The sequence below is a fragment of the Ailuropoda melanoleuca genome, unplaced genomic scaffold (genome assembly GCF_002007445.2).
Source record: "Ailuropoda melanoleuca isolate Jingjing unplaced genomic scaffold, ASM200744v2 unplaced-scaffold11384, whole genome shotgun sequence".
NCBI classification, from domain to species: Eukaryota; Metazoa; Chordata; class Mammalia; order Carnivora; family Ursidae; genus Ailuropoda; species Ailuropoda melanoleuca.
Genome location: NW_023179820.1, coordinates 66,504 through 92,341, shown reverse-complemented (window position 1 = coordinate 92,341; position 25,838 = coordinate 66,504). Strand labels below are relative to the sequence as shown.

General features: G+C 41.3%; 1 long non-coding RNA gene and 1 gene segment (V, D, J or C); one reads left to right on the top strand and one right to left on the bottom strand.

Annotated features, from left to right (window-relative positions):
• Nucleotides 1-13,660: 13,660 nt before the first annotated feature.
• Nucleotides 13,661-23,504, bottom strand: LOC117797707. 2 transcript variants are annotated; one of them, XR_004622660.1, is made up of 4 exons: nucleotides 23,355-23,504; nucleotides 22,124-22,331; nucleotides 17,546-17,684; nucleotides 13,661-13,790 (listed from the first exon to the last, which is right to left on the bottom strand). It is a non-coding gene; the product is annotated as an uncharacterized LOC117797707 (long non-coding RNA). The 2 variants fall into 2 exon arrangements; XR_004622661.1 differs by lacking the exons at nucleotides 22,124-22,331; nucleotides 23,355-23,504 and adding an exon at nucleotides 20,417-20,510.
• Nucleotides 23,505-23,579: 75 nt separating this feature from the next.
• Nucleotides 23,580-24,575, top strand: LOC105235009. The segment is given in 2 exon segments: nucleotides 23,580-23,731; nucleotides 23,944-24,575. Coding segments are annotated over 2 exon segments (483 nt in total).
• Nucleotides 24,576-25,838: the final 1,263 nt, after the last annotated feature.

The following is a 25,838-nucleotide window of genomic DNA, read 5'->3' as shown; positions in this document are numbered from 1 at the left end:
GGGATATGAATACACACACACTTATATGTTTGTCTTTCCTGTTATACCATAGTGTTTTACGATTAGTGATAATGTTTCATTCAGTTTTTGATCTCTTAAGTCCCAGCACAAGATCTAGTTTATAGAAGACCTTCAATAAATTGCTGTGGACTTATTTTGAAATAGATTGGAGAAATTACATACAAGCCTGAAGGTGCAATTTGACAAAATATTTTAAGATAGTAGCCTTCATTAAATGGTATTTTGAGGAAGAAACCGGTTCACTTAAAAAAAAAAAATCTCCAGCCTGGTTTTCGACCAGTAGGGGGCACTCTAGGCATTACTCTAAATGAACAACTTTATCCCTCTAGTTCTGAGATAGTTGAACGTTGGCGAGAATTTGAACGAGGGCTAGCAGCAGTTCTGAGAGCATCTGGTCTCGTCATACCCGGTCAGAACAGAGAGATCGCCATATATTCATCTGTGAGGACGGTCGGCTGACGTGAATGCGGACTCCAAGCCGACCTGAGCATCATCTAGACAAAGGGAAAGCTGGAAGCTCCAGGAGAAAATATTTACATTACATATTTACTGTTTTGGTGTTTATGACTAAAAATGCTAAAATATGAGCCTTTACCCTCACTTCAAAATTATTCCAATGATTTCTACCTTCTATTATATCTCTTCTGAGATTAGAAAAACAGGGAAAAAAGGAGAGGAGAAGATGAAATGGGAGACAAATAATGAGTATGTGTAGAGAGCAAGGAGAAAAGAGAGTGAAGAGAAGAGAAATTGGGGAGATAGAAATAGAACATAGTTACTTGAGTTTCAAAATGTGGCCTATTCTTCATTAGTCACAGAACAGAATCAGCCAGGTGTGCCTGCAAGGTATACAGAGAAACTGTTGGACAAGAGAAGAATGGAGATAGAAATGAGGTCAGGGTGACCATCATATACACATTCTATTTCTTTCCATAAACCAGTCTTGTTGGAGACATTGTATTTGTTCATGGTGACCACAAGTCTGAGGTTTACAGAATTCTCCTAATTTCATTTAATTATATTTACTCCTCTAAGGGGATTGAATAAATCAACAATGCATTCAATGATGTATTCTTTCTTTGACACAGATTTCTTATAAGTGAATTCTCAATCACTTTTCAGACTACGTGTCCTGATTTTTGGCTAAGGCAATTGAGTCACTGACCCTGATCATTTTTCCAGGCTGTACTTGACCCAGATGATGCCTTCGTTTCTCTCTGAAGTTTCTTTTCCCTTTCTTTACTCCCCTCCTGACATGTCTGATTACTGGGGGCAGTCTATGTGGAGGCGATCCTGTGAGAATGAAGAGCCTAGATGTTTCTGTGCCCCTGGTCAGCAGGGTAGCAGCCGGTAGGGCACTGATAGAGCAGATGTCAGTACCCTGCTGAAAAACTAGAAGGTAACCTTCATGCTCTCTGATATCCGTGTACTCCTCTTTATTAAGGACAGACTCAGCCTACTTGTTACTTCCTTTTTGGCTATTTGGGGGCCAGAGGAGAGGCTTCTCAAGAGAATGGTTTCCTTCTTAGAAGTCCAGTAATCTCTGCAGGCCAAGCTCTCTCAATGATCTATAGTTTTGTGCTCTTCATCCTTGAGTTCCCTGATACCTGACCCCAGAATGATACGTGACTCCCCCATAAGATTCCTCACTTGAGCTCTCTTGGCATCACTGGCTGATTACCAGAGGCTCCTTGGCGAAGCACAGGGAATCAGGGGCGTTTTCAATCTATCATCTATCTAGAATTGCCTTCTTTCTAAGCCAAATGGTTGTTTCTTTGTTGGCCTGTTTTTTAAAAAACATGTAGAACTTAAATTCTAAAAGACCACTGCCTGGTGTAGGGAAGGTCAGAATCAGTGATGATGGGTGAAAAATCACTTGATCTGGTAATGTTTAAACATTTCATTAGTGTACCCGTACAGAAGTTTACGTTTCTATGAAATGTGATCTATCAATATTTTCTGTTATGCGTTCTGACTGACATGCTCAAACTATGACCATCCTCAATTTATTTAAAGAATAGCTTATCTTTTATTTTATTTTAAAATTTTAAATATTATTTCACTTCAAATTTATTTTGTAACAGACACTAAGACAGATTTCCACATTTGTTTGTCGATCTCTAAGTAACTCCATTTATGAAGGCACATTTAATTTTTTTCAACTTCTCTTTTCCCCATTTTTGTTATAACTAATTTTCCATGAGTAATTTGTATGTTTGAACTTTCTATTCCATTCCACCATCTCTCTATCTGGACCTTTATAGTAGCATGCTTTTTCAATTAGTATAACATTACACTTTGTCTTATTAACTGTGAGGAAAATCCCTCTTCATTCTGAGAATGTCAAGGCTTCCTTGAAGAGCAAGATTATCTGCTGTATCTGATTTTGCCTCTAGAGGAAGATGTTACACAAATTGAACTTCACAGAAAGCCAGAAACCTACCAGCTCTTTGAGGAAGAGCTTTTGCTTTACACACCAGTAAGCTCACTTCCCGCTCTGTCAGTGTCCATGTGGCTGAACTGTTTGCAGAAAAGAGCCTCCTGTTTCTCTGCGGCTCTGCCATGAAGGCCACCCTCCTCCTCTCAGTGTTCCTGACGATAGTCACACTCAGTGAGTATAGTCCCCTTTTATTCTCTTTCTGTGGTCTTCTGATTTAGATTAGTTGAAAGGAATATTCTCCTCAGCCTGCAAGACTGTTCCTGATGCTCAACTGGTGTTACAGGAGGAATGGGAGCTCAGATGGTGACCCAGCCTGAGGACCACATCTCTGTCTTTGAAGGGGACTTTGTGCAGGTCAAGTGCAACTACTCATATTCTGGGAGTCCTGCGCTCTTCTGGTATGTCCAGTACCCCAAAAGAAGCCTCCAGTTACTCCTGAAACACGTCTCAGGAGAAAGTATCAAAGGTTTCACAGCCAGCCTTAACAGGGATGAGACATCTTTCCATCTGAAGAAACAATCACCTCAAGAGGAAGCCTCAGCCACTTAGTACTGTGCTCTGAGGGACACAGTAACTGGTTTCAGAAGGGAAGCAGAGCACAAAACCTTTAGGAGTTATGGAAAGTGTTTCTTCATAAGTTCTTTTTTTTTAAGATTTAGTTATTTATTTTAGAGAGAGGAAAAGAGAGTGCACGTGAGCAGGGAGAGGAGCAGAAGGAGAGACAGAGAATACCAAACAGACTCCATGCTGAGTATGGAGCCCAACGTGGGGCTCGATCACACGACCCATGAGATCATAACCTGAGTTGAAAACAAGAGTCTGATGCTTAACCAACTGAGCCACCCCAGTGCCCCTCTTCTTAGGTTTTCTATATGGCCACGGAGGGGCATTTTTTTCTCTGGAGCCTGACATTGAGTTTACCTCTTAGGTATGATATCATTGGTTGTCAGTTAGCTATAGATTCATCTCAAAAATTTGTCCAAGGAAATTCTTGTTACCTACTCTGTTTAATTAGTTTTAAAGATATAAGTGCATGTATTCTGTCCAGTAGTACCTAGAAAAAATGCTTTTGAAATAAACTATATAGCACAGCGTAAAAAACATTTTTTTCTTGGCCCAGGGCAGCTCTCCAGTGGTTGGGTCTCACCTCGCCCACTCCTCTGCCACCCCACACCACCCCACATGTGTGCATCACCATATTCCTAAGCACGGCTCCTTAAAACTACTATACTGCTTCACGGCATGTGATTGCTGGCCCTCTGCATGATGTCTTCCCTGTCATGCACTTTATGGATGCCTACTAACTCAATCAGGAGAAAAAACAAAACAAAACACCAAAGTAATCTGAACAAGGAAAGTTTAATAAAAATGATTATTAACTGATAATAGAGAATTAGCTACTAATGAATAAAAAGAACTCTAAAGAACATAGAAATAGCGTATGTAGGGAGAAGCTCCTATCCTAGGACTAAGCCAGAGTTCCCAAGTAAGTGACATATTGTAATACCACACCCTCCAAGGATTCGGATCTCGCTGGGGAGTGTGTGGCTGTGGCCTGTGGAGTGTTGGAGAAGTGCACTGAGGTGCCAGAGAAAAAGGCTGGCAAGCACAAAACACCTACCTGGCTTCCAACAAAGTTTATGGGAAGCTAGCAAAGGAGTGCTGCTGAACTCCCTCGGGGCACTTGTGAATCTTGCCAAGAAGCTGATGGATGGCTGTCACTGAGCCTTGCTGCAGGTGAATGCCACCGCATGTCCCACAGGCTGGCCAAGAACTGCAGGAGCAAGAAATGTGAAGACATACCAGAACCAGGAAAGAAGCTTCTCCCTCCTACAGTGCCCTTCCACGTTCCTCTTATTGGCATAGCTTGATATCATGCCAGCTGGTGAAGGAGAGATGTTCCTGTGGAATGGGTCCAATATCACAAATGGGGCACTGAAGGGTGGATTTGGCAATAAGAAAAGAAAGGCAATAAATCAGTAACTGGCACACTTTATCCCTGTGGTTACTTATCTTTCATATGCACTTCTGCACACACATTTGAACTTCTAAACAGCAATAAAATGACTCTATGTTACCATCTAGCAAGCTAAAGCTGTCCTTTGAAAAAGAGAAGTTCGTACCCTTTCCCCAGAATGAGACTTATAGTCCCAACAGTCACTATACATCTCTTGCTATATTAATCATTTCTAAAAATTCAAAGGAAATTCCATTGAATATGCTGCTACATACAGACTAAATCACAAAGTCATCCTTTAAAATGTATATATAATGGTAAGAAGGAGGGAGAAAGAAGAAAATGACAGCATATACAGAACACACATGTGTAAAGAACAAAGAGAAGATAGAGAAAGCTACTACACTCTTGGAGTCCAGATTTGGTCATGGGGCTGAGGGGACACAGCTCACTCCTGTTGCTGTGCATTTTCTGTTTCCCTGCCCAAAACCATGACCTACCTGGATTTGGGTTGTTTGCCTTGTGAAGTGACCCCAAACTTCATTCTCGAAGGGTCTGAGTCCTAATGATCCTACTTTTTCATTTATTGCTCTGGTAGCCCGTTAACATTTACAATGAAAAGTTTCCCTTTCAGCCCAGCTAGCTCACTTCCCAGTTCTCCTCAGAGGTCAGCAATGTCTCTGTTTCCTTTTATTTTTTTAAAAAAGATATTATTTATTTATTTGAGAACGAGATCATGAGTGGGGTGAGGAGGGGGCAACGGGAGAGGGAGAAGCAGACTCCCCCCTGAGTGGGGAGCCCAATGTGGGGTTTGATCCCAGGACCCTGGGGTCATGAGCTGAGCCAAAGACAGACGCTTAACCAACTGAGACCCAGGGACCCCTCTGTTTCTTTTTTCTGCTTCTCATTACACTTTTTGTGTATACAGCCAAACAGATACAAATAGTGAGGGAACTTGATTCTTATAAGGTGGTGGACAAGTCCCTTAATTTCTTAGAACCAGGGGTCATCTTCTAACCACTAGTTAAAAATTTCCTCACCAATTTCTCAAAAGTATGTAGCAGAGAGCAGACAGATTAAAATGTAAACTCCTTAAATAACATCAGTTCCTGCCTCAGAAAGCTTTATGATTTCTTTGTCTCATAGTGACAAACATCCAGGTTTGCTGTAGTGGTCACCCAACACAAACCTTCTTCTAGAAGTACCTCCTAGCAGTCTCCAATCTCCAGCCAACAACCTCTCCCCTTCTTCCTTTCTTTCCTTCCTTCCTTATGTTTCTTCCCTCCTCACTTCCCCATCTCTCTATTTTACACACAAAATATCTTAAAGTCAGGTTTTGAAACCATTTAGAAAATACTCTAGGGAATGTTTGCCATTCCTTTTGACTACTCACCATCAGAACCCATTTTCTCGTAACAACAATAATTTTTGAGTCATTAGTAAGTGTCAGGCTTTGCTCTAAATTGCATTTTATTATCTCATCAATCATTTCTAAAACTCTAAAACAGCAATATTATTATCACTCATCATCCACATTTCATAGTCAAGAGAATACAGACACAAATGATATAAACAGCTACTGAATGGGTAGATCTAAACTTGACACCCCTGGCCTCATTGCAAAGCTGGTTCACTTCTTGCACCCTACCGCCTCCTGCCATAGAAAGAGAAATATCAGGTACTCATTGTTATGAGATGAATTTTCTCCCCACCCAAATTCATATTTTCCTAACTCCCAATACCTCAAAACATGACTGTATTTGGAGTAGGGTTATTAAAGAGGTAATTAAGTTAAAATGGGATTGTTAGGATCGGCTCTCCTCCAGTATGACTGGTGTCCTTATGAGAAGATATTAGGATTGGGCCATAAGTACAGAGGGAAGACAGTGAGGGCATGGCTGGAAGGTGGGCATCACTGCTTTGTAATTGTTTCTGAATCACACTCTTCACCTTTCCAGAGCACATTCTATCGGCAAATGATGTTGCTACCACGAGCCACGAGATGGCAGTGTCTGTCCTCGGACTCAGTAGGTTTGAAATCAGTTTGTACTGAAAGCAAAGGGATGGGTTTGCCTCTGACTGGCCAGGTGAGACTCTGGTGTGCAGAGGGAACAGATAAATATACCCCACAGAGAGAGCCAACACTTTCGACTGAGTATCCTGGCTGCATTTCAGGCCCCAGAGCTGAGTCTTCTGTGATTCCAACAAGGAAGAAGAATGGAGAAACTCCTGGAAGCGTCTTTGTTGATACTATGGCTTCAACTGGCCAGTGAGTTGGGGTTCTTGGTAATAGAGACAGGGTGACCAAATTTATGGAACAGGGCGACCTAAGTTCAGTGCCCACAAGACTGAGTTTAGGCAAACTCTTCTTGTTAAGTTGAAAATACACCAGAAAGTTATGGAAGGAAATGTAAATACTAAAGAGTGAAAATACAATGACCGACTTCCAGTGTCTGGCCTTCTGTCTTTGCCTAGGGGTGAACAGCCAGCAGGAACAGTATTATCAGGTGCTGACCATCCAGGAGGGAGAAAATGCCACCATGAACTGCAGTTACAAAACTTCTATAAGCAGCTTACAGTGGTATAGACAAGACTCAGTTCGAGGCTTTGTCCAAATGATTTTAATACGTTCAAATGAAAGAGAGAAACACAGCGGAAGGCTACAAGTCACACTGAACAACTCCATCAAAAGCTGTTCTTTGTCCATCATGGCTTCCCAGACCACAGACACCGCAACTTACGTCTGTGCCATGGAACACAGTGTTCGCCAGGCAGCTGCAGCCTCCACACAAACCTTGCCCGAGCTGCCGCTGTGAAGCCCCAAGGTGGGTAGCATTCGTGGTTATGACTTCCCAGGAAGGAGAGTCTACAAAGAGCGGGCAAGATGAAAGATGGACCCTCTCAAATTCATGGCTTCTTTGGAAGCACTTTGTACCAGGGCAAAGGGTATGAAGGTTAGAATGAGAAACTGCAATGCCAGGTTCGGCTCTGCCAGTCCCGGCCCTACGGCTTTGGGCACAGCATCAGCAAAGCAGCCTTCCATTTCCTCACTGGTAATGAAGGGTTTGGATTGATGAGCCCAAAAGACCCTTCAAGCTCTAATTTTATCAGGGAGAAGGCTAAGCACTGGACACGTGTGGAATGGGAAAGGACTTCTCGGTATTAGAAGGTCTCATACATGCAAGCCCCTGGTGACCCAGATGGCTCCTTGAGATGCGTGAGATGATTTTTGCTTCCCTCCAATTCCTGTATAGGACAAAGAATTGAAATGGATCTTAGAACTCTTTCAGCCAAATTTTTCATTTTAAAGTTGAGGAGTGGAAACTTGTGTACCCATAGAAACAAAACTCCAAATCTCATTCTGCATTTACTAGTCTTATGATTTCCAAGCTTCAATCTCTCCATGAATCAAATGAGAACTTATGAGAAAGTCATAATTTTTCCCCATCCGTGTGAGAGATGCATGCTCTCCACTAATAATTCAAGTTAATAAGCATGCAGTGTTATATTAGTTTCAGGTGTGCAATACAGCGATTCAACAATTCTATACGTTTCTCAGTGCTCATCACGATAAGTGTACTCTTAATCCCCTTTGCCTATTTCACCCATCCCCCCACATACCTCCCTTCTGATGACCATCTGTTTGTTCTCCATAGTTAAGTCTGTTTTTTTTGTTTGTCTATTTTTTCTGTGTTCACTTATTTTGTTTTGGAAATTCCAAATGTGAATGACATCATATTGTATTGGTCTTTCTTCGACTGGTTTATTTCGCTTAACATTATACCCTCTAGATCCATCCACGTTGTTGCAAATAGCAAGATTTTTTATTCTTTTTTGTGGCTAAGCAATATTCCATTGTATCTAGATCTATCTATATCTACGTATCTCTCACACCTTCTCTATCCACCATCATCAGTGGACACTTGGGCTGCTTCTATAGCTTGGCTATTGTATATTATGCAGCTATAAATACAGAGGTGCACATATCTTTTCAAAGTAGTGTTTCCCTTTTCTTTGGGTAAATATCCAGTAATGGAATTACTAGATCATATGGTTTGAATGTAGTTTTCTTAATGAAGTTTTGATACTACTGAAAATATGTAGAGAAAATTGGGGCATTTGTATTTATGTAAGTGTTTGCTGAAACAGGTGGGGGGAGGGGAGAGGAAACATCCTACAGGGCAGTAGTTGCCAAATGCCAGAATTCAACCACCAACATCACCTGTATCAGAATCATCTGGAGCACCTTGTAAGATCCGGATTATTAAGCTCTATCCCAGCTTACTCATTCAGTCTCTGTTGGAAACAATGAATTTGTGTTCTTAATGAACATCATCTATATGAGTTTAGAGATTGGTTCAGCTTCATGTTACAGAAAACTCAAATGATGATATTTTTAACAGGGTGGAATTTATTTTCCTCTCACTTAAAGAAGCTCTATCATGTGCACGGCTGGTATGCTAGCTTCCTCATTTTAGGAAGAATCTGGGGTCTTTCTAGCTCACTGTCTTAAGTGACATCCTTAAGACATCACTGCTGGTTTTATAATTTAAAGAAACTGCTAGAGATCTGTCCACTTTAAACACCCTCCAGGCAGAAAGAAAGAGAAAGTCAGAGGGCAAATGGGCACATGATGGCCGAGTCAATCTTTTCCAGAAACTACACCCAGTGGTTTCTATTTCCATTTCATTTACCTGAGTGTTATTTAATGTCTCCACCTCTCTCCCATCTGCAAGCGAGGCTGAGATATCAGGGCTATTTTTTGTCTTAACATGTTGCCACCCATGTTAAAATTGGGATTCTATTAGTAAGAAACAGGAGACAATGGGCATCGTAGAGGGAACTAGCCATTTCTGCCACAGCCTCACACCAGGGTGTATTAGGACTCATATGCTTTTTACTTATTCATAATTATTTATTTTTGAAATACTGAATCCAATCTAACTCCCAATTCTGTCGAATTTCTCCTAAAAGTCTTCCAGAAGACATCACGACCCCCAAAACCCAGTTCAACTCCACAATCTTAATTAAAAACCCACCTTAAACCCTTGCTTCCCTACTTAGCACGTTTAACATTTGATCTCATGACTCCTCAGTGTACTCCTTTGTAGTCTCTTGTCAGAGTGAACATTTGACCAGGTCAATCACCTGAATCCCCACTTGCTCTTAAAATAAAGAAAAAAACTTCTTAATGACCTACAAAACCTTGCATAATGTAGGCTTTTGCTACGCTACCCTGCCAGCCACATCCCACAGTATGCTCTAATGTCTCTCCCTTCCTCCCACTCTCTGTCTGCCTGTCTCTGTCTTCACAAATACTGGTGTTATTTAAGTTCCTTAAAAGCACTTTGTTCCTCCTATATGACCCTTTCATAGCAACTGTAGGTGATTTTCTCACTTTCTCCCTTTCTTAAAATTCTTTTCCCTCCCTTCAAAAGAGTAAAAACCACCAAATGCCTGCTCTTTCTCGTACATCTGGCGAAGAATAACTGAAGAAAGCTCAACTTAATACTCTTAGAATCATAGACCCCTGCCTTTCTAAACTTGCAGTTTTTCCTTTATTTCTTTGATTATTTGATTAAAAGCTATTTCCACTGCTACTCCGTGAGCTCCCTAATGGCAGGGACCATATCTGCCTTTTTACTCCAGAATTCTCAGCACCAAAATAGCTTAGGCATTAAGATCATCAAATCTCCTTCTTTCTCCTTTCTATACTTTGCTTATTTAATATACTTAATTTATTTTAAGCCCCCTTGAAGATAATATTGATAATATTGCAGTGACAGGACAAAAAGAACAACACATGGCTGAGTTTCTCAGACTGTAATCTGTGGGACTTTGGAGGTTTATGCGTAAACTCCTGGGGCTTAGCAGGGGTTGGCAAACTATAGCCCACAGGTCAAAGCTGGCTACCACCTGTCTTTGTAAATGAAGTTTTATTGTAAAAACAGCCATGCCCATTTATTTGTGCATTGACTAAGGCTGCTTGCACTGTAACAGCAGAGTTGGGCTGTTGCTTGGAGATAATGACTTCAAAGCCTAACGTATTTACTATTTGACCCTTCGCAGAAAAAACCTTGCCAACCCCTGGGAGACAGGAATTACCTGAGAATTTTTAGAGTTGGAATTTTCTGTTTGATGACAACAAAATAAAATGACAGCATATTTCTAATTATCTATATGAACAACTTCGAATATTCTCCTTGGTTTTGATACTTTTGTGTTCTTTATGCCACTTTTACTAAAGACAAATGGAATAATGGCATTCTACAAATAAAGACATCACAGTTGTTTAAATGGAGAAAATGAGACCGGTGATGGGTAATAAGGAGGGCACGTATTGCATGGTGCACTGGGTGTTATACGCAACTAATGAATCATCGAACTTTACATCGGAAACCAGGGACGTACTGTACGGTGACTAACATAATATAATAAAAAAAAACATTAAAAAAATAAATGGAGAAAACGGCTTAGGAAATTTTGGTTATGCTATGACATGTGGCACTACACACAGGCCAAACTCCCAAGAACCTATGTTGCCATGGTACCACAATGTTTCCATTGAAAGCGGGTGAGTCACTAACATTCATTGTTTGGACGTATCAACATGCAAGTCAGTAGATAGAAGAGTAGCAGTATATACGTAATATGGGTTTTTTTTTCAGTGCTGATTTTTGGGTGCTTTATTACATTTATTTATTTTACTTTTGTAAAGTGGCAAGTTAAATGGATATTTTTGAATAGGAAAAGTAAATGTACTCGGAACAACTAATTATAATAATTCAGACAATAGTACATGAAGCTCCAAATCATCTCAATCCAGTGAGTTACTAACTACACACATCTTTAGTATTCTTCTAATGAGACTACACCAACCCTTTGTTTCAGCAAAAGATCACTTTACACGTTATTTGAATTTGAATTTGATTTTGTATTTTGTTTGCATTTTTTGTTTGGTGTGGTAATTGTGTAAGACCTATGAGCCTTAAACGTTTATACTGAACTTCATTTTGGTGTATATTACAGCATCATAATATTTTTAAAAAATAGTATGAGAGTGGTTCCTTATATGGAGATCTGTACCTTACTCAATTTTGAGAAACACTGAATGCACCTGTTATTGAGGTCTGGGATCTGACTCTGGGAGAAGCCAGAGGCCTGAGGCATATGCTCTCATAGAGACTGTGCTGTATAATAAGATAATCATACCTACCAGACATAGCCACTCATTCATTTATTCACTCATTCTTCAGGTATTTTTTTGAGGATCTCCTAATGGCCTATATATTTTGAGAAACTGGCCACTGAGACTAATCTTTAAAATTCCCGATCTCAGGGGCACCACGTCTAGTTTGAAAAACGGAACACAAATGATTCTACTATGAGGTATAATGACCGTGTAGATAGGTACGTAGAGTGGGAAAAGAGAGGGGCGCCCTGGAAGACCTGAAGGCGTCCTTCTGCAAGGAGATGCTGCATAAATTGGTTCTTAAAGAATGAATAGAAGTTACTTAGGCAAAGGCAGGGGAGAGAAGGGAGCACATTGTCATCAGGGGGGCTCATCCCTTGGTTCGAGGGGGATCAGTGGAGGAATATGTCAAGAAAAGGTCTCAGATCATGCCTCTTTTTTTTTTTTAAGATTTTATTTACTTATTTGACAGAGAGAGAGAGAGACAGCCAGCAAGAGAGGGAACACAAGCAGGGGGAGTGGGAGAGGAAGAAGCAGGCTCCCTGCTGTAGGGGACCCTGATGTAGGGTTCCATCCCAGGACTCTGGGATCATGCCCTGAGCCAAAGGTAGACACTTAACGACTGAGCCACCCAGGCGCCCCTCAGATCATGCCTTTTTTACACTTTCAGTATGCCCTAAGTATACCATGATAGCTTCAAACCAGCTTAATCCTCAGCAGGAACAGACACTAGCTGCTAGGATGAGGGCGATTTGGGGATCCATAGTGCCCTGCGTCTTAAAGACGGTGACAGACCCACTGTCTCAGCCTCAGGCACCACTTGAAGTCTGCAAAAACTTTCGGTGCTTCCTTCCTGGAGCCCTACCCCTCACCCCAGACACCTATTTCCCTTCTATGTCTACAACGTAGGGTCCTGCCAGGGTCAACACCAATTCAGTTGGAAAGTGGCCCGCAGGGTCCGCGGGGGGGGGGGACCACAGGAAGGCGCTGCTCCCTTCAGCTGGTGGTTTGACACAAATTCATCTTCCACTTCTGAGCACGTGTCTCTTTTTTTAGAACCTGTGTGATGATCTTGCAGGGTAGTTTGTCTTGCTAAACACCTGAACCAAGATTTTCTAAAAGATTGCATCGACGGATCAAGAAACTAGAGGAACGGCCCTCTCAGCTTTGGGTGAATCCCCAGATGAAACCTCCCACCGCTTCTCCACAAAGCCATGCCCTCTGCTTCCTACTCGGGACTTGTAATCTTGCTGATACTGAGTAAGTGACATTTATTCAAAAGTCCCATGATGTTCTATTGCTTGGTTTGAGGATGGTTTTTTGCCTTTACTAAACTGGAAACTATCCTTCTTACATTATCCATATAACAAAGTCTTTTCTTTTCCCCCCCGCAGGGACCCGTGGAGACATGGTGATGCAGATGGAAGGCCCTGTTACCCTCTCTGAGGGTACACCGCTGAACCTGAACTGCACCTAAGAGCTCAGCTACTCGGTTTCTGCTTTCTGGTACGTGCAGCACCAGAACAAAGAGCCTGAGCGCCTCCTGAAGAGCTCATCAGAAAACCAGAGGGCTGTCCAGAGCCCAAGTTGTTGACTGGGACCCAGGCCATGCGCCCTTGTTTTATAGAGATCTTAGGGATGTGGGCTCCTTCCTTAAAGATTTTATTTATTTATTTGAGAGAGAGAGACAGACAGTCAGCAAGAAAGGGAACCCAAGCAGAGGAGTGGGATAGGAAGAAGCAGGCTCCCGGTGGAGAAGCCCAATGAGGAACTCCTTTCCGGAACATTGTGATCACACCCTAATCCGAAGACAGGTGCTTGGTGACTGCGCCACTCAGGTGCTCTGGGTTGTGGGCTTCTTGATTTTCAGCCTGCCTTCTGGGGGAGGGGCCTGCCTGCCGGTACTCAGAAAACCCTGTTTGCGTAGAGTCTCCATGTCCCCTGCGAGGGGGGATGGGGATGGGCTCCCTGTGAGCCGGTATTTCCGGGCTGTTCTCTGGCGGCTTTCCCTGGCGGTTTGCTATGCCTCTTCTGAGAGTCAGAGCAGCANCTCAAGGTTACATTACCAGCTGGGCGCAGAAGTTGGGCTAGGCCCAAATCCAATGCGTGACCAATATTCTTAAATTGGTTGAGCCTTCTAGAAGTCCGTCTTCTTTTCTTCCCCAGAATGCAATTGTAATCTTAGATTTCATCATTGTTGATGTTTTCATTTGGCGGAGAAGAATCCAATGCCAATAAATGAAAGCTGCAGTTTACTCAATCGGCAATCACAAGAGTCTATATACATATCTGCTTACTGAAGCCCAAAACACACTCACCATCTCTCATGTTCTTGAACCGTAAGGTTGCTCATACGCTCTCTGACTGAATAGCCTGGCTATTCTAGGGGTCATCACTGAGCCACAATGGCTGCTATCCGGAGACATATATGTATTTGTCCTGGAAATGGAGGCTATATTTTCCAAATACAAACAAAAATACTGGATATGGAAAATATGTCTACTCATTGCGACTGCAGGACACAGTACTTTTGGCTTTGCTACAGCATATATCTGATTAAAACAAATCCTTTTTCAAAGAATTAGTAAATGCAGGTATAATCGTCAGTATCATGTGAAAGTTTTATTGGTTTCATGGATTTTCCCAAGCACATTAATAATTGTTTCAAATCAAAGAACTATCAGGGGCAAGTTTTTACTATTAAAATAAGCCTCAACTCTACTCAGTACCAGNTATTAAAATAAGCCTTAACTCTACTCAGTACCAGCCGAGTTTGTTCTAGTGGCTTCAAGAATTTCTAGGGTTTTCAAGGTAAAGCTACCTGATGAAGCTGAGAGTGAGGATATAAAGACCATGGGGCTATACTCACCACTCACGTTAACAACATTGATTCATGAAGAATAATAACATTAAAAATTTTGATGAACCAGCTCTTATAAGAGACACGAATGTTCTCATGGACCTATATCTCGAGAGGCAAAACCTAAGTCCCAGCATTTAAGGCTGCAAAGAGTTTACTGATTATAATGCAGGGGCAAATGCCAATAGGTATTGAACTCTGCTGGAATTTTTGATTGGATTTCTATTGTTTTTGATAATGTTGTGGCTACAAAGTTGTATATTTTTAGGATTTTTCCCTCTCCCATTTTCCACCATAATTAATGTGTGTAGTTTGGAAGAGGAGGGGTATTTTGGAAATATGCGTATTGAGTTATATCAGAAATTCCTAAGCTTAGGCACAGAGTAGAATTTTCTGGACAGTAGTTCCTGTGTCTACTCAGAGGGAGGCAGGACCACTTTATTTTCCCTAACTAAATAATTTAAGTTATATTTGCTCATATTTGCTGACAGCCCAAAGAAGGAATACTCTAAGACGTGAGCAATAACCATGCCAGCTTTCAAACTGCATTGGTTTCAACCTTGAGCACTACTGGAATAAACAATCAGCCAAGTTCCACATGTCAAGATAAAAGCTAACAAGGAAATGGCATTTTTCCCCTGAGGAGGTATTCAACCAACAGATAAGTTGTGAGGCACTAAATCATTATAGGTTATGGTGGGTTTNCATTATAGGTTATGGTGAGTTTTTCCCCCTTTTATTTTAAGAGTATGTAAATACTTTTTCAATACACCTGAAATTTGACTGATGGATGCATTTCCCTGAAATGAGGTCATAGTTGACAAAGAAGATACTCTCATCCTGTATCCAGGTAAAATGCAAGCTGTCCTGGGAGTACGATGAGCTTTCTAACCTGTTCCAAAAAACTAGGAGAAAGTATTATCCAGTCTTAGAGCACGACACAGCCTCTCACTCCTCTGCTCATTAGCAGGAATATGGATGCTACTTGGGTCACTGACCTACGTCTCTAATAAATTGTTCTCATTGCACCAGACATCCTCTTTGCCTCTCTGTAGCTGACAACCTGTCTATACCTCCTGTGATCATACTTTCTGGAAGGAAAATGGGGAACACAGCAGGTGAGAAAAGATCAGTTTTGCTGCTGAGAGACGTGGCCTAGGCACTGAAACACTGCAATTTCATATTTCTAAGCATGATTCTTAAAATGTAGAGTGGTCCTGGAGTATGTATAGTCACTATTCTTACCTTACAAGGCCCAGCTCTCCTACCAAACACAATAGATGTAATCCCTCCTCTAAACTTTCCAATCACTTCTTAAGCCTTCTTGGTACTGGTCACTTGATACCTTGTCTTGTGGTCCTGAAAATTCATATCTATAACAACACTCTGCACAGAGTGGGTAAAGTGAAGAAGACAGACAACACCAAGGGTCTACAAGAGCATGGGGCAATGGGAGTTCTCAGGGGCCACTGGAGGCAACGTGACCTGGTGCAACCTTGCAAACCATTTGACGATACCTATTAAAGCTGAACATAAACATACCCTGCGATCCAGCAATTACACCTGTAGGTATGTACCCCCCAGAAATGTGACCTCTGTTCATTCATAAGACATGTGTAAGAAGAAGAACCTGTGTGGCATCAGTAATTGTAATACCCTACAGATGTCCATCAGCAATTTCAAGGATAAGTAAATTCAGAGACTAGACTACACAGCAAGAGAATGAATGAACTTGCTATATGCTTGATGCGGAATGAGTCCCACAAATGTGACTGAGTGAAAGATGTCAGACACAAAAGAAGCTCAAAAATTGGTCAGACTAATCCATGAAATTATAAGTCAAGAGAGTAGAGGTGGCGGTTATCTTTATGGGGAGACGGCGACTCAGAGATTGAACGAGGGAGGTTTCTGGGATGTTGATTACATCTGTTTCAATCTGGGCACTAATAATGAGCTCACTCAGTGAGAATTCACCAAGCTCTACACTTAAGTTTTGTCTATGTATGTATATCACACTTTGATAAAGTTTTTAAAAGTATACATTATTTAGTCCATTAGCTGAGTTCTGAGAACACAATTCATAATCAATCTATTTTCATATCCCCATTGCCCCTCACACTGTGCCCTCATTTAACAGATGCTTAATAAACATTTGCTCAGTAAGACTTAGCTACTTTGGACACATATTTGCAAAGGTTCTCTGCTCCCAGTTGCAGGAATACAACATGCCAGTGGACTTGAACTTCCCTCTAGTGCCTGCTTCTCTAGAGGACCGCCCCAAGTGGAGACCCTCAGCGTCTCACATCCGGTTTTCTGTAACAGCCTTTGAAGAAGCCTTCCTCCTAATAAGGTCTCCTCCCTGGATCCTACTCCATATCCCACAGAATAATTTATCATTTTAAAAAACACAGCATCGATCACAGCGGTCCACTGTTTAACAACCCTCAGTGACCATCCTTTGTTGGCAGCAGTAAGGTTAAAGCTCCTGGTGCGGCTCTCAGTGGCCTCTACAGTGTTGTCAGGAACTTTCTGCTTCAGCAGATTAAGTCTGGCTCAAGGATGAAGTTGGGGGAACACTCGCTGTACTCCTGAAAGAGTCCTGCCTACAATACGTTTCTCCCATAATTACCCTCTCCCTAGTGCTTGCCATTATGACTCCTCCCAATCCCAGAGACTATCTCAGACCGTTCCTGCCTCATGAAGAATTTCCTGGTCATTCCAGCCCATGGTGTCTTCTCCTTTCCTGTGAAAAGCCCTGCCACTAATTATTACCTCTGATAAATAACCTAATATGTTTTTAATATTTCAATTGCACCACCTAACTTTACAATGCACTTTCATAAGCATTACCTCATTTGCTCCATAACAATGTTGTGAGCACGCGAAGGCACACAGGATTAATCTCATTTTATGGTTTAAAAACCCCAAGGTTCAGAGAGGTGAGGTAACTTAAACCAGTGTATTCAGCCAAGGGTAGAGCCCAGGCTCATCCAAAGTCTCTATACCGAACTACCTAACTGTGAGTTTATATATTATCACCCCAGAAAGATTATACATATTTTGAAATGTACTTACACTTTTTTGAGGGATAGATACCTCGAGCGCTGGACAAGGCATTTAGGGGACTCTGCAAAGCTAAGTTCTTCTATTTCCACATCGTCCCCATTCCGCTCAAGGACTGATAAAAACATACTGCTTTGGCTCTATGAGACTTCTGCGGCAAAAGCAAATGAAACACGTCACTTCATCTTCAAAATATTTAGCTTTAGAGTGTAGGGAGAAAGGAAGAGCCCTTCTGAGCCTGGCAGCCTTAATTTTGCCTCTGTAAATTGAAAAAAAACAAAAGTTTCAAAAGAAGCCAGCAGAGGTAGTGACAATGAGCTTCAAAAACCTCAATTTAGTCACAATAAAATAAATTTCATATCGATCACATTTCAAATAATTCAACTTTCAGGCAAAATGGAGAACTTTTTGATTTTGAAACCCAGTTTTATAAAATTTAAGATATATCAATAAAAAACTTAATTTTATTTATGCCAAGGCTAGACAATACTTAATCTTCCTGGAAGCAAGTCAGAGAATTAATGTGATGAAATGAGAAGGGAGAAGGATCTAGGCATATGTTTAGACACCCGACCCTGAAGGTAAACACTGCCTTCTTCCCTAACACTCTGGACTCCTTCACACTGGGTATTAGACACCTGAGCAGTGAAGGTTGAACATCGTGATAAACAGGCCTAAGAAAGGAAGAGGGAGATGGAAAAGCAAAAATAAATCTAAACATTAGAAATAAGATATTCAAACAGGTTTTATTCACCCAGCGATAAATGCATCAGCTATCTATTTCCTGTCTGATCCCTCATTCCACCTGCCTGGGCCTGGGCTCCAGGGAGTACAGGCAGGAAATAGGATTTGTTCTACTTACCTGACCCTCACCATCTGAAACCAATCTGAGATAGGAATCGTATCTTGTTTTGGTTTATTTGCTTTGTATGGAGTTTTGTACATCTTAGATAACTGTAAATTTCCAGAACGAATGCTTGAGCTTAGGGATTCCTGAACATGCAGAGTAGTTTAAGAGCAGCTGGGTTCTGAGTTTATCTAGAGAACCTTGCCAGCATAACTCTACTCAAGACCCTAATTTTAGTAAGAGTTAAACCAAAGTCAATTTGAATTGGTGACAAAATCTAGTCAAAGTGAACATTTATCATCTGAAGAAGAATCATTCTTGCGTTCACTGATGTGGTTATAGTAATTGTTATTATATCGAAGACACTATCCCTCAGAACCCGTGTAAGAAAACATCACAGCTGTCTGTCTGCAATAACAAAGTCCTGATGTCTTAAATGTATGTAAGCAGGGAACACTCTTTTCACTTCTTTCTATAACACAATCATAATCTGCCTAAAGCAAACCCAATCTAGAGAACTAGAGAAATAACGAGCTATGGAAATGACCCTTTTAAATCTGCTGGGTTTGTTTCAGTAGCACAAATAATTACAAAGGAAATGAAACAAACCAACCGACAGACACGGAGACCTTAATTGACATTCCCGAATTCTCTAATAAAGCACCATAGCAGGAGGCAGTTAAATACCATATCCACGCCCCTGGAATGCAGAGAACCTGGCTAAGAATATTCATCATCTAAACCTGGCTTTCTAAAAGAAAATACTGGGGCGCCTGGGTGGCTCAGTCAATTAAGCGTCCAACCCAAAAAGATGACACAGGTGTTGGAATGACCAGATGTGTACTTTAAAATAATTATGGTAGGGGTGCCTGGGCGGCTCAGCTGGTTAAGTGGTTCAACTCTTGATTTCGGCTCAGGCCATGATCCCAGAGTCCTGGGATTAAGCCCCACATTGGGCTCCCTGATGCATGCACAGCCTGCTTCTCTCTCTCTGCTGCTTGTCCTCCCTCTCAAATAAATAAACAAAATCTAAAAAAAAAAAAAAGATTCTCTCTCTCCCTCTGTCCCTCCCCTCATTCATGCTCTCTCTCTCTCTCTCCAAAAACAAATAAATAAAAAAATTAAATTAAATTAAATTAAATTAAATATTATGGTAAAAATGCCAGAGGATTTAATAGAAAATGTAAACAATACACATGCAAAGATGTGGAAATTTAGGAGAGATTAGAAATATGTATAAAAAAAGGAAGTGATTCAAATGAGCCAAAGAGAAACTTGGTGATAAAAGAAGAAAAGACCTTCAGTGACCTTGAAGACAGGCCAACAGAATTATCTCAACTGGAATAAAAGAGGTAAAATGGTAATAATAAATAGAACAATCTTTTGAGATCTGAGGGACATAACAAATGGTCTAACGTGTGTATAATCAAAAATTCCCACAAGGAAGGGAAAGAATGGAGCAAAAAAATATATTTAAAGAGATAACGGCTGAGGACTTTCTCATTTGAAGAAAGTTGTTAATGGACAGATTAAAGAAGGTCAGAGAATTCCACGTGTGATAAATACAAGGGGGCCCCATCTAGGCACATCACAGCCAAAGTTCTGGAAAAAAAAATTAAATAAAGATCAGATCTTAAAAAGCAGTCAAAGGAGAAAGACAGACACATTACACATATGCAGGAACAAAGACACAAATGATAACCGACTGACAGCCAAAAACAGTAGAAACAAGAAGACAATAAAACAACATTTACCAAGCATTGAAAGAATCAAAATATGATCACCTAAAATCTCTCACTTGCAAAAATATCCCTTAAAAATAAAGACAAAATAAATATAGTTTCAGAGAGACAAAATCAAAGATTATTCGTCCGTAGCTGACTTGCACCTGAGAGATGTTGAAGGTCTTCATGTTATAGGGAAATAATATCACATGGAAACACAGATTCACAAAAAGAAACAAAGAATATCAGAAAGGGTAGATAACTAAGTAAATTTTTTTAAGTTTTGTTGGTAATTTTAATAACTTCACTTACTTTAAAAAACTACAATTTCTGGGGTGCTTTGGTGACTCAGACGGCTAAGCGTTCAACCCTTGATTTTGGCTCAGGATCGTGGTCTCGGGGTTGTGAGATCGAGCCCCTTGTGGGGCTCCATGCTGGGCGTGTAACTTGCTTAAGATTCTCTTTCTCCTTTTCCTTCCACCTCTTCCTACCCCCAGCTCTCTCTCTCTCTCTCTCTAACAAAAAAAAAAAAAAAAAGCTGTTTCTTTAAAGCAACAAAAACAATGTGTTGTGGTCTTATAGCATACTCAGATGCAATCAGAACACATTTTTTTCCTAAAGGGAAATAATATTATTTAAAAGCAGGCTAGGATAAATTAAGATGCTTATTTTAATCTCAAATGCTACTCCTAAAAATAGCACAAAACAGCCGAGACTCTCTTGGAGACCTCAGAGCAGGCAGAGACTTCTTGGCATGGTACAAAATACGCTAACCATAACAGAAAGTTTGAGAAGTAGGACACAAGCAAAATGTAAAATTTCTACTCATTAAACAAGAGTAAGAAAAGCAATAAGCCATCCAAAGTCTAGACAGAAGTATTCCAGAAAGAAGTAGTTGGAAAAGAATTATTTCCAGCATATATAAAGAACTCTCATAAATCAACAATAAAAAGATAGCATAATAATAATAAAGTACATAAATAGGGTGACGAATAAGAACATACAGTACGCTCAGTGTTATTAATCACCAGGAAGAGTCTAATTAAATTCGCATGCAGATGCTATTTACCCCCACTAGAAGGCCTAAAAACAAACCATGCGACAACCTCAAATATTGGCAAATACACATGGAGCAACTGGACCTTCCACGCACTGCTGGTAGAAGGCAAGTTGGTGCCATCACTTTGGGGAAGAGCTATGGCCCAGCAAGTCCACAAATAGATATTTACCGAAGGGAAGTGAAAACCCAGACCAACAAATGACCCATACAAAAGTGTTTGCTGTGGGCTTATTCGTATTTGCCATAAACTGGAAACAACCCAAATGTCCATCAACAGGAGAATAGGTGACAATTAATGGTATGTAAGGAATACGACTCTGCAATAGAAAGGAATGAACCACTGACTGATACACACAACAGGATGGATCTCTAAAATCTGCAGTTGCTGACGGAAGCCAGACCCTTCCTCCCAAATGCTGTATGATTCCATTTATATGGACTTCAAGAACAGAAAAAACGAAGCTTGCTTGGAAAGTAGAAAGGCAGTTTCCTCCAGGGAGAAAGGTTTGCCTGGAGAGGGTCACAAGGGGACTTCCTGGGGTTAAGTAAATGTTCTCAATTTTGCTTGGGTGGTGATCACATGGGTATATAAAATTTTCTGACTCAATGAAATGAGCATACAGGGACTGTACATTGTTTTGCAAATAAGCTATACTTCGATAAAAAAGAACCAAAATAAACAAAATAACCCATGTGTGGAGAAATGTACATCTGAATAATCACAGAGCTAGAGGGATTGTCACCTATTGGAAACACCCAGGTAACCAGTGCCAATATGGAAAAACAGGGCATTCCCCACATGCCAGGCCACTCCTGTACCTGCCGCCTGTCTCCACCACTCTCGGGAACCACTATCCTGACAGTGAGGGCACAGAAGAGTTTTCTCTGCTTTTGTTCTCTATGCAAACAGAATCATTTAGCATACACTCTCGTAGCTGGCTTCTTTTACATGATCTTACCTTTGTGAGATTTATTCCTATAATTGTGTGTAGCTGTGGAGATCTTTATTCTGAGAGCTGTATTCTATTTTGTATAATCATCTCATTTGTATGTATTTAGCCTCTCAGCATATTAATGGCCAGCTAGCCTTCATCGCTTCCTGGTCTCGGGTGGTTGTCGGAAGGGCTGGGAGTACGCTGTAATCACAGCAGACAGACCAGAGCTGTTCTGTAACAATTAAAAAATATGAATAAGTTTCTGCAACACCTACAGAAAGCTGGACAAATTAATTCTCTCTGTACCCATTTTATTTTACTGTGGTTCACTTTTTTTATTGAGGTATAATTTTTTTCTACAATGAAATCCTTAGATCAATCCAGGGTGTCTGGAGAGTTATAAATATATATATATATATTATATCCAAGGAACAAAACAATATATAAAACATTCCCTTCACCTCAGAAGTCCCCTGGGCCTCCTTCCAATCACATCCCTCCTCTTAGAGACAACCATTTTTCTGATAGTTGGGCCATCCTAGACTCCTAAAAAATTCTATTTTCTCATAATATAACATGGATGTTAGATGTCACTGAATAGACACATTCACTTCCGGAAGAGAAAATAAATAGGTGATTAAAAGCTGCAGTTGCCTGAATCACACTCATAAATCAACTCATTGATGCCAAGCAAATCAGACACCAGCTTCCACGCTGCAAAAACACGAAGCCATCGAGCTACTGCTTCCGGTGAAAGCCTCTGAGCCACAGCACAGCTGCAGCAGAGAGCTGAAGAGACCGTTGCAATTTTTGAACGGCTCCATTTTTGCTGTAAGAAAAGAAGAATGCATGGTCTGGTGAATTTGACCTCATTTCGACTGGTGGGTGCAATATTCGAAAGCAAGATTTTTTCTAACACACTTCCTATTGACTGCTGTTAGACACGTGCTGCTGGACAAATTTTGTCAATCAGGAAACTAGCTGTGGTAGCATGAAACAGACAAGGAACTTCATCCAGTGGAAATTTCCTCAGAAACCAATGCCTTGGAGTGTAGGAAGAAAAGTCATGACAACTGAGAGTGAATAGTTTTAGCTTCTTGTCTGGGAGAAAAATCTCTGTGTATATTTTACTGTAGATTTTGGCTGGAGACCAAAAAAAAAAAAAAAAAAGCACACACTGTACAAAGAGATGGATGACGGTTTGTCCGCAGAAGTCAGCATAATCCTAAGATATTGTATTTCCTTTGAAACTTACCAGTCCATCGTAGATGCACGGGCTGAAGACGGCGAATGGTTGAATATTCATGTCCTACAATTCAATGTACCTCATAATACATGTCCAGATATCATGGTTGTGAATTAAATTACCAAAAGACTAAATAAACAAGTTAGACTCTCCCCCCACGTAAACAAGCCACGGCACGACACAAGCCCGCGGGGAGCAAACTGCATTTCCTGTTGTGGCACCGAAACTTCCTACAGCTCAGTAACGGTGTGTGGGCCCCGTGAGGCACGGGGCAGGCATTTAGATCCGAGTTTGAGACAAAGCAGAGCACATCTCACTCAGAGGACTCGCTTCCAACATGCTACTCCCCAGCCTGCTGAGAGCAGTCATAGCCTCCATCTGCCTTGGTGAGGCCAGTGAGGATGGCCACGGACACACACTCAAGCTCCTCTGAGTCCCGAGTCCGGGGCTGGAGGCAGGTGCAGCTCTTACTGTCTGGTGGGGTTTAGCAGAGGGAACACTGGGCCGGGGAATCAGAACTCTCTGTCCTACATGAGTTCCTTAAAACCCTGGGGATAACACCAGGAGAGTCAGCCTAATTCTCTCTTTCTTTTTGCAGGATCCGGCATGACGCAGAAGGTGACTCAAGCCCAGCCTGCCGTTTCTACGCTGGAGAATGAGGCTGCGACCTTGGATTGTGTATATGAAGTTAGTGGTTCTAGTTATTATTTATTCTGGTACAAACAACCACCAAGCGGGGAAATGATCTTCCTTATTCGTCAGGACTCGTACAGCGAGCAGAATGCAACAGAGGGTCGGTATTCTTTGAATTTCCAGAAATCAGACCGTTCCATCAGCCTCACCATCACGGCATTACAACCTGCGGACTCAGCAGTGTATTTCTGCGCTCTGAGAGACACCACAGTGATGCGGCACCTGTGGGAGCCCCACAAAAACCTCAGATCTCCGCAGGAGGCATCCCCAGCTCTGAACACCTGGGAGGGTGGCAGACAGGAAGGAAGAAGCAGGGGCTGCGCCTGGCGGGGGTTCTAAGGTGGACGCTTCACTCGAAGGAAAATGCGATTTCTCTGGCGCAGAGAACATATCAAACAGTGTCATTCAACAAAAGCATTTTTATCTTCATTTCTTTACTTTGCAGTAGATCATTTAGCAAAAGATTAAAAAAAAAGTTGTTGGTGATGATTACATTAAAATGCAAGACTCAAAATCTAAATGGCTTCCCTGTTTCAACCCATAGCGCCAGAGGGGGTCATCCGGTGTCCGAATCTGTCCTGGTGCTGTAAAAGCGACTCTGGGAAGCGTCATTTGAAGGATTTAGCATCTTCCACAGCCTGAGGCTGCCTGCTGCTCTGTCATGGATGCACTTCTGCTCTGCAGAGCGCCCCCCTCCTTATGTCCCCTTCTGCTCACTGCCTGCTCTTCCAGGGAAACCACAATCCCATAGATAGGTCCGTGTTGCCTGGTTTTGAACTTTGTATTTTTTCTATCCTATCCGGATCCTTCTCTTAATATTCTATTTCTGAGATTCATTTCTGTTGTATACAGTTTAGTTTCTTTCCACTGCTGTGTTGTGAGTATACTACAGGTCAGCCCCCTACTGAAATGGTTATCTGGATCCTTCTAGTCCTTGGCTGTCATCCACAGTGTCGTATGAATAGCCTTACAGTGTTCTTTGGTGAACATAATTACATACTGCTTTGGGGCATATATGTTGGAATTTCTGGATTAAAGGGTCTAGATAGATCTGGCTTTAATTCCTCCAGTAGTTAAGCCATCGGAAAAAGTATGAATGATTTCTATGTTGTATCAATAGAAATTTTCAGTACTCATCATAGCAGACCTCTCAGAAACTTTTGACACATGAGTTGTGACCACTTACTCTTATGACCACTTACTCTTAAAACTCTCTCTTCCTTTTCTCTGATGAACCACTTTGCCTCCTGTGCACACTGTCATCTCCCTTCCAATCACTAGCTGTTGGAAGTCCTCAAGGGTTAGCCCTGGGACACCTCCTCTCCTTATGTTATTCCCTCTCTCTATATATGACATTTTATTCATGCCTCTGTGACTCCCATATGTATACCTCTGTACCAGGCCTCACCATTTACTTTCTCTTACTTTACAGTCAATTTAAAAAAGTATATCACCAGCTGTCAGGTACATACACGGGTAAAAATGACAGAACAGTCAGCATCCTAGACATAAACATAGTAAAGTGATACAAGTTGTCGTCGCAACCTTGTGTGACCATAGAAATCTTCCAAACTCCATGACATGCATTTCAGGCTCTCTGAGCAAACTCTTGATTCTCCCCTAATGTAGCTGGAGGAAGATTGGAAATAGCGCAACACCACAGATTCAGTCCATTCTCTCCAACTCTTTAGAGAATTCTTAGTTTTTTTTCATATATCCCATATATCTGGGTAATAGACTAAGAACAATTTAACAGTTGGGTTTTATATATGCTTGGCATGTGTCCCTAAGCCTGTGTTG